The 9,659-nt window shown below is 37.4% G+C and overlaps 1 protein-coding gene across 1 annotated transcript; it reads left to right on the top strand.

The window, feature by feature from the left end:
- Positions 1–2,210: 2,210 nt before the first annotated feature.
- On the top strand, positions 2,211–8,839 carry LOC128681220 (uncharacterized). The gene is made up of 9 exons (XM_053764954.1): positions 2,211–2,365; positions 3,223–3,316; positions 3,749–3,939; positions 4,591–4,730; positions 5,279–5,421; positions 6,352–6,470; positions 6,949–7,083; positions 7,582–7,746; positions 8,546–8,839. Exons 2-9 carry the CDS (start codon positions 3,247–3,249, stop codon positions 8,777–8,779), a joined length of 1,197 nt encoding a protein of 398 aa, XP_053620929.1. The 5' UTR covers positions 2,211–2,365; positions 3,223–3,246; the 3' UTR covers positions 8,780–8,839.
- The last annotated feature ends 820 nt before the right edge of the window (positions 8,840–9,659 follow it).

Below are 9,659 nucleotides of genomic sequence, written 5' to 3'. Positions count from 1 at the left end.
ATACAAGACCCAGGCCAATCTTAAAAATATCATTTTCCATCTTGACCTAGCCGGGGTTAGAACCCAGGACCTCCAGCAAGCATGATGACCCGATAACTACAAAAGTTTATGATTTGTCGTCTGTCACCACACACATTGGCTTTTTACGTGGTCTTCTATTATTTCTAATATTGCGGTTAACCGATGTACGGTCATTACATCAACAATGGAATTCACAATAACGTTTACCCAAAATCGTCGAAAATTCGTCATTATTATAAATTGGACGTATAGTTGACGGTATAGTGATGTACCTACCATTCTCGAAATTTTCGAAAAACTATACACGTCACGAATAAATTTTGGTGGACTATAGATATTGCATTGTCTACCAGCTGCAAATCAATCAACCATCAGACCAAACAGATATAGCAAGGCCATAAAGTGCATATTATCGGAAACTCCCGATAATTTTCTTCAGGGGGACTACCATGAAACGCAACACGTAGCACGTTACACGTAGTGGCGGCCCGTCCCGGCTTCGCTCGGGTAAAAACATAATAAATAATACACCTAAACCTTCCTCAGGAATCACTCCATCTGTTGGTGAAAACCGCATGAAAATCCGGGCAGTAGTTTCAAATTTTAACAGACAGACGTAGCAGAGAACTTTGTTTTCTTATATTATTAACTAGCTTTTGCCCGCGGCTTCGCCCGCGTGAATTTCATAGCATAATCTCAGTAATTTTTTTATCGCGTACTCTGTAAGACTGGTAAACATATATGATTCAAATTAGCATTTTGCCTTTATTTTCTTATCTCTCACCTTTAGTTTAGTTCTCTCTCACCTTTAGTTCAATTTCCCGTTTCCCGCTGTGTGTCTCGTCCCGCAAACTTGTCCAATCCCGCTTCCTACTATGTAATGTAGATATCCCGTACCGTTTCCTACATATTATGTGCCATCCAGTTTTTCGCAATGTGTCCCGTCCCGTTTCCCACTACGTGTCTCCTTCCCATTTCCCGCTCCGACTCCCACTCCCGCTTTCTGCAACACGTGCCGTCCCATTTTCCATGACGTTTTACGTCCCGGTTTTATATTAACCACAAACATAAATTAAACATTTTTTGTATTTACTATTACTGTTATTTACTACAAAAAGTATGTGTGCCAATTTTCAGCTTTTTATCTTGAAAATTGTATTAAGTCCCATACAATCTGTCACCCCCCTTTCCTTTTTGTCACCCTTTAATTTTCAGAAAATTCTGAAACACTTGTGCATTACTTTGTTGTAAACAACCAAAATCCAAATTTTCCAGCCACAATCTTCAACGGTGCAACGGTCACGAACTTTCATACTTACAGTTTTTCACCCCTTTCACCCCCTTCTGAGCACAATTTCCAAAAATCCTCTCTTAGTGCTCACCTACACTCACCTACATGCCAAATTTCAGCATCCCAGCCCAGCAGTTTCGGGTGTACGTTGTCTGTATTTTGATACATACTGCGCCCACAATGCGCCCACCCTCTTCTGTTATCCCCTTTCACTACCCAAAGGCTGGCTGGAAGAGATTGCTTAGCTATAGGCCCACCATATGTATGCACAATTGTATTATTTTGTACTAATATTGTTTTTATGGGCAATATATAGGGATGATGGTATTTCACTTCCACCACGTTAGATTTCAAATACGTTGTGTTATTCGTAATCAGCGACCCGAAAAACCGTACAAACAATACCCATGTTGATATTTGACTTTATTAGCCCCTTTTCCCCCATTTAGGGGTAAATTATTGAAAAATCCGGAGAACCTTATTTACTCATTTATTGTTAGAAGTAATCCTGTAAAGTTTCAAACAAAACAAATTAACTAAACTGGTTTTCCCATACGAACTTTGAACCCCCCTTTCACCCACTTAGAGGGTGAATTTTGAAAATCCTTTCTTAGTGCACCCCTAGGCCACATAAGGAACCTACGTGCCAAATTTGAAGTTTCTAGACCCAGCGGTTTAGGCTGTACATTGATATGTCAGTCAGTCAGTCATTCAGTTTGTTCTTTTATATATTTAGATATGTAAGGATGCGTTTGTATGTTTCATGGTAGGCCTTCAAATGTGTTTCCATGAGAATTTCCCTTGGAAATCCGCGAAAATTCTCAAGTAAGGAAATTCCCGTAAACTTAAGAATTTCTCAGTGGCTCATCGCTATGTACAACACACTATGCAGCCTAGCGTAAATCATCCTATAAATGGAAATTTTCATTATCATAATAACATTGAGTCAGTTTACGCGTGGCATTGGAGCGAATGAGGTGTGTTATCCGTGTTAATAATGTGGAAATAACGAGACGAAATCGTTCATTCAGTTCATTCTGGATTGCATTTTAGGTAAGTTGAGCCTACTTATTGTCAAATGTTTATTTTTGGGTGTATTCACACTTTGAACATAATATGTGTTACCTATTATTTTAAAAATAAACAAAAGATGGCTGGGAGTTTGTTTTGAAGAAAAGACATGAAACAATTTTGTGGCGAATAAACTGTATTACATATAATGCTAGTAATTCTTCAGAATAATGGCCAAGACAACTAGAAATGCCGACGATCGTGTGAAATGGAGACGAAAAATTTTGAAAATTGACCATGAGCTCTGACGGTTGAGGAAGAACTGGGATAACGCTCAGATGAGATTAGATGAATTCTACAGAACAAATACACCCCATCACTTACTAGTAATTATAATTGATTATAAATATTTAGCTCAAAATCATATCTCAATAGACCTAGAGCTACTAATGCGATTCGTCCGGATTTCCCCGAATTATATATTAATAATATACGAGTATATACTCATATATTATAGTTAATAGATAATAGAAGTAGATAGTGGATACTTAATAAAACTGTAAGTGGGCTACGTTTGTTCGCGCATCACGTAAAAACTACTGATATAAATTTAATGCGGCTTTCACGATGTATAACAGATGGTCAACTTAAAATCTGACATTGGTTTCAACGCGATACGTTGCTTAGAGAATTGCACCCGATATATTGACAATAATAAGTTCAAAAACTCAAAAATCTCAAAAAAATATATTGACAACAAAATGGACATTGTTTATGTTACGGACGCACGATAAAACTCGTACGAAGCCGCGGGAAAAATCAATGTAAATACGCAAAATAAGCAAGCGGGCACACACACGGCGACCACTTACGGTAAATTCGCAAATATTTTGACCCAGACTGATCCAGTTAAGCGAGTCGAGATGGACTTGTTCAAGTATTTCGTCGTATGCTGCTATTTTCTCGGCAGGGGCTTTGATTATGTACATACAGGTGAGATATAAGCACCTACTTATTTCGCTGAAAAACAATAATCAATCTGCATTTAAATGCATAACTTGTTTATTGATCGAGCCAGCGAAGCGAGCGAGATCTACCATTCTACTTGGGGCAAAAATTCATTTTTTGTATGTATATGTATGTTTGTAAAGCGATAACTTTCGAACCGTTAGTCCGATTTAAAAGGTATGTAGGATATGAATTTTTAAGTTCGTGGGCCATCAAAATTGGTCCAGTCATTTTTGAAAATTTTCACAATTTTGTAAAAATGTGTTGTGTTCGCAAGGTCTAAGTTCGCGGCGAACAACTAGTTCTAATACTTTCTTGTCTTGTACGAGCGAAATGGAAGACGTCTAAAACGTGAGTCTAAAACTTTTCAATAGGACTTGCAAAGAAAGACATCCAAAAAGATACACTTATTTTCAGCTTGCACACTATGTTTAAATACGGATTTTGGGACTCCATCACCTGTATATCTCCAAAATGGCGAATTCCTAGTCCCTAACAAGACCAGTAGCGACATCTATTTAAAAAGGTCTGAAACTTTATTGATCGCTTGCCCGGGTGACAAGAGGCATGTGGTTTTGGCCAATAATAGCGCGCATTCAAATGTTGTGGTAAGCATATTGTTATATTATTATTAATCTTAGAATCCATTAATATTATAAATGCGAAAGTCTGTCTGTCTGTCCGTTTCGCTTTCACAGCTGTAACGCTGGACCGATTTTGAAGAAATTTGGTATGCATATAGTCAAAGACCGCCGTTGAAAGATAGTCTAATAAAATAAATTAACCCCCAAATGACCTATAATAAAGGGTGAAAGTTTGTATGGAAATCATGTCTGTTCTTGCAATCTCGCAGAGAAATCCACGCGAGCGAAGTCGCGGGCAATATCTAGTTATTCATCCACCTTACATATTATTGAAGTTTTTGTATTACAAACAGTATGGGCTATGCCTGAAATAACGCATTTTATTTATTTATTTTATAAAACAAAGTCCTCTAGCGCGACTGTGTCTGTCCGCAATAAACTCAAAAACTACTGCACGGATTTTCACCAATAGATAAAGTAATTCCTGAAAAAGGTTTGGGGGTATAATTTAATAAGTTTTTACCCGAGAGAAGCCGGGACGGGCCTCTAGTTACATGTATATTATAGTTGGGAATGAATACAAATCTGAAAACCGTAAATGGATAACAAAAGTAAATATTTTACGGAACCCTCGCCGAGCGATTCCGACTCGCACTTGACCTTATTTTATTTCAGGAAGCCCACTGCATAAATAATGACACGTTTCGCGTAGACAGATGGATAGGACATTTTAAGGATATCAGGTGTAACAACCAACCATGGTTCACGACTGAGGAAACTGGAGAGAGCTGTTACCAGGGCGGCAGGGTGTATAGGTAGGTTGCCGACTTGCCAAGGAGTGCCGACTTGACAGCGTTGCAACGACAACGACCTCGTGTTAATTAACATTTATAATTGGACCACTCTTTATCCTAATGGACACAAATTTCGAGTTATTCAATCCTAATCCTAACCTATATTATAAATTAGAAAGTAAGATAGTTTATTACTTCGCCACGCTCTATCTACTCAATCAATCTTGTTAAAATTTGACATACAATATAGTTTTAAGTATGGCGAAAGACATAGGGTACCTTTCATCCCGGAAAATTAACGCGGGAGAAGCCGCGAGCATATGTATAAATCTGCGTTCGGATGTCGTACGAAGCGACAGCAATCCTCACTCAGAATATTTAATTATTTGATTCTTCTATTTTAATTTTACGCAATTTTAAATACTAAGCTAAAAATATATATTGTAGTACGAATTATTCGTATGTAATGCCATGATAATAATTTGTTTCACATTGTGTAGCGAAAAATAATAAAAATTGTTTACGCGTAGGTATATCTAAACAAAATCTATACCTTTAAACGTTGACAGGGTCGGCTACCAGATACAGAAAAGGTTCCACACCCTCTACGAAGCGTGTTTCGACCAAGCCAACGCACACACCCACTATGTAAAACACCACTTATCACCTGGAGCCATGATTACACAAAACGGAACGAGGCCACAATTCATAGTTAAGTACTTTAATTTACATTACTTGCAAGTTTGGGAAGAGTGCGGTTACCACCACTACCACACGAGTGGATGTGACATGATGCAGTTCAGAGACACAGCCATAAAAACAGTAACAGTTTGGCAGCTGATAGACAATATATTCCAAGAAGTGAAAGTGACTCATACTCAAACTAAAATGTGACGTTCCAAGCGTTTAGGTCGAGTTTACCACTTCCGTGGTGTTGTATTTAGATAGTTAAATAGTTGGTTGATCATATGGAATAAAAAATAATTAACTTTATTCACATTTATTGGAAAAAAAATTCAAAGTTTCAACTTACAAAAATCTAATTGTTGGGAAACAGACATTGAAAGTTTAAACTGTAATAGCTAGAGTTCTAGTCAGTAAACATATAATTGCAAGTTTCTCACGTTGTGTACATGATTTACAGACGTTTATGATATGAAAACGTAGCCCTTTGCATGTTGCATTAAAATCAACTAAAATCGCAAAATGCCAATTTTCCACCTTTTTCACAAAATCTCAAATATCTCGGAAACTAAGTAGAATCTGTCCAGTGGTACTCTTTTGCTTGGAACGCCACAAATATCTTTACAGTAAAGTACAGATGGCACACAATACAATAGTTTCAACAGTTTATCCTTACAGTGGGCGAAGTGCGCGTTAGCATTTCATTTCTCATCATCGAATCGACTCGAAACGAAACACAGCGAACGAATCATATTACGCCATTATGACGCAACGACAACCACATGGCAATGTCATTGGTTCGCTGCGTCTCACTTCGAATCGATTCGATGGTGAGAAGTGAAATGCTAAGACTAACCCCTCAGACATGCAATAGTTAAGTGACTTGTAAATCAAGTATTTTTTATTGTATGCACTCTCGTAAATGTAAATTTGAAGGTGTATAAATCTTCACTTACAGAAGGGAATCTCTTCGGAAAAGTACGCATGGCAGAGTTGTATAAAGTGAAGAATCAAAAGGAGCAACTCGACGACATCTTAGGCAGCGGGATGGCAGATAATTATCTCACGAAGAAAGAAGTATGATCTTTATATTGAATACTCACGCGAAAAAAATACGATCATTCAGTTTAGACCCTTGTTTGACGAAGAAAAGTTGGTATTGTAACAAGCGAATGATGGGTTAGGAGTTCGTTGTGGTCAAAAAATCCCAGATTTGAAACCTGCTCCTGACTCAACAGTTTATTCCCAATCTAACTGACTAGTTAATATGTAAAGGAAAACATTGACCATCTCTTGCTTCTAGTTTGGCACTGTTAATGAAGTGGTTTGCCATTGCCTTCTCCATTTCACGCACAAGTTAATAATCAACCAGTGTGCAGGTTTCCTCACGATGTTTTCCTTCACCGTTTACTACTATTTAGTTTTATTTCAGATTGACATGTAAACTCATGTGCCACGAGTAGAAGTCGACAAGGCAGCCATCTTAACCATTGCACCACCACCGCTTTACTTCAATTTTCAGATACGGAACGCTAAAAATACACATTTATTTCAGTTTTTAACTCGTGGTCACCTCGCCGCGCGCGCCGACTTCAATTTACGAGCGGAGCAGAGAGCATCATTCCACTACATCAACACGGCTCCACAGTGGTTCAGGGGAAACGCTGGTGATTGGGCTGCCCTGGAGGATGTAAGGAATCCTTCCTGCTAACTTCACACAAGAATATATACTTTTGTCTCCTATAATGCGTACAGGCTGTTTCATTTTTTATCTGTCAAGCCACAGATTATACAATACTTCGAGTAGTCAAGGGTTGTCAAGCCTGATCAATTTTCTTTACATGTAACAATTTGAACCTTTAGGAGCCATAGCTCCTAAAGTTCCAAATTGTTACAAGTCTTTTGACCTAAACAGCCATGTCATATATTTATCACTGAATAAAAAACACGGTAAAAAAATAAGGGAACAATTACTGTAATTATCATACAATTTATAAGTAATACAAGTATAATTTAATAAGACTTGCGAAATGTTTTAACTGATATACATGATCGCACGAAGGAACTCTGCTTTTTGTCACGAATATGAAACAAGATCTCCTGGCGACAACCGAAGCTTATGTCAAATTATATGTATATATTACACGCATTTTATTATTATTTTACTATACGTTCTTTTATTTCACAGGCAGTCCGTCGCCGCGTCGATGCCCAAGATAGCGGACTATTGATATACACGGGGACACATGGCGTGCTGACACTTTTAGATTCAGGAGGCAACTTTAGGGACATCTACCTTACTGCTGACGAGAATAATAACCCTATTGTGCCGGTGCCGATGTACTATTACAAGGTACTTACTATTAAAAGCGTCTTCTTGCCAAATGCCAAATGTAGGTATTAATAAATTTCCTAAATTTTCCCGAAATGAAAAGTAGCACATATCCTTCTCCGTACCCTTAAATTGTCAAACTAGCTTTTGTATGCAGTTTCGCCCGCATTAACTACCCTTACAACCACCCTTCTATGTGCAATACAATACCAAATATAATGATGAAGATTGGTTGATAAATGTATGAATGAATTTATTTATTTTCAAACAATTTACTTATAATCCATGCGAGTATGTTAGTATCCTAATCCTGCCTAATATTATAAATGCGTAAGTAAGTTTGTTATCTACCTCTTCACGCTCTATCTACTCAACCGATCTTATTGATTAATTGAAGTAGATATACGGAGATGGACTTAGGGTCCCTTTCATCCCGAAAAAATAACTGTTCCCGTGGGAAATTTATGCGGGCGAAGCCGCGGGCAAAAGCTAGTTGCAAATCTATACTATTATTATAAAGAGATAAACGTTCGTGAGTCTGTGACTTTGTGAGTTTGTATGTTTGAGGCGGGTAATCTGCGAAACTACTGAACCGATTTCAAAAATTCTTATACCATTAGAAAGGTACATTATCCATGATTGGTATAGGCTATATTTTATCTCAAAATTCCCACGGGAGCGAAGCCCCGGGCAACATCTAGTAACTAATAAACACCGAGTGCTGCCAACTAACTGGAGACAACGACACCTTTATTTTCATCACCTTCTTGTTGTTGTAGTCTGTTGACTATAACTAATTTTTATAACAAAACACTTCCAGTTGGTATACGACCCGAAGAAAAGGACAGCTGCAGCGTTCGTCTCTATAAACTCTTCATTCTTCAACAAGACCATAACGACTCGTCTAACCTTCTGTGATGCTGAATGCAGTCGACATAATTGGCTGAAGTGGAGGTCCAACGACGGCACTTTTAGTTTTTGCTGCGATTACGATGATTTTGTTGACAAAATTTCTTATTTACCCAAATTGGATGTTAGAGGAATATTTTATTGAATACCTACTTTTTTAAAAATACGTATTAAGTTATACGAATATATTTTGTTTACATTGTTATTTTTACATTAATTAACCTCTTGCTGGAAACACTGCACTCTAGTTGATAAATTTGTCACCTAGTCGAAATGGAGAAGACAAGCCAATCTATTCACATTGCCAGGAGAATCGCTGTATGTTTTTTTTATTCCACCTAATGACTACGACCCTCAGACATGTTGGAGAGATTTTTGAAAATATTGCGCGAGTGGAGAAGCATCTGGCACATTAATATGTTTATTTAAATTTACATCGCTCAGATACCTATAACTATAGATTAAGTTTTAAATGTAGTTTCGCATGCGATAGAAATAGCTTATTTGGCGGGAAAACAATATATTGTAAGATTTTTATTTTCAACAACCCTTAACAAATGCAAGTAAAGACATTCAATAATAAAATTCATTCTATATTTTGCATGGATGTAAAACATGATGAATAAATAATAATTGTAATAGATACTTTAATCACCGACCGACTTTTAAAAATGGATGCGAACTCGGTTTTAAATAACACCAGTAATCTATGCGGGCAGGTCACAGAATAAAAATAATACAGAAGGTCTACTCGCTTGTTCTATTTTCATGGAACTTTCTGCCCGAAGTTACATTTAAACAAGCCGTCCGATTAAAAAACACCGGTCGAAAATCGTATGCATTTTTGGGGTGATTCAGGTGTATAAAGAAAGTCACAGATAGATTATACCACTATTAACATAGGTACTTATACCGAAAATCCTTGCACAGCACAAGTCTTACAGTCTAGCGCGAAAACCTCTGATATGGTCCTTTTATGACAGTGACATTTAGTGTTGCCACACATTTACACCTACTCGTATTTA

The sequence above is a fragment of the Plodia interpunctella genome, chromosome 26 (assembly GCF_027563975.2).
Source record: "Plodia interpunctella isolate USDA-ARS_2022_Savannah chromosome 26, ilPloInte3.2, whole genome shotgun sequence".
Classification (NCBI taxonomy): Eukaryota; Metazoa; Arthropoda; class Insecta; order Lepidoptera; family Pyralidae; genus Plodia; species Plodia interpunctella.
Note: the sequence above shows the minus strand (reverse complement) of the source record. Positions and strands in the feature narration are given on the sequence as shown.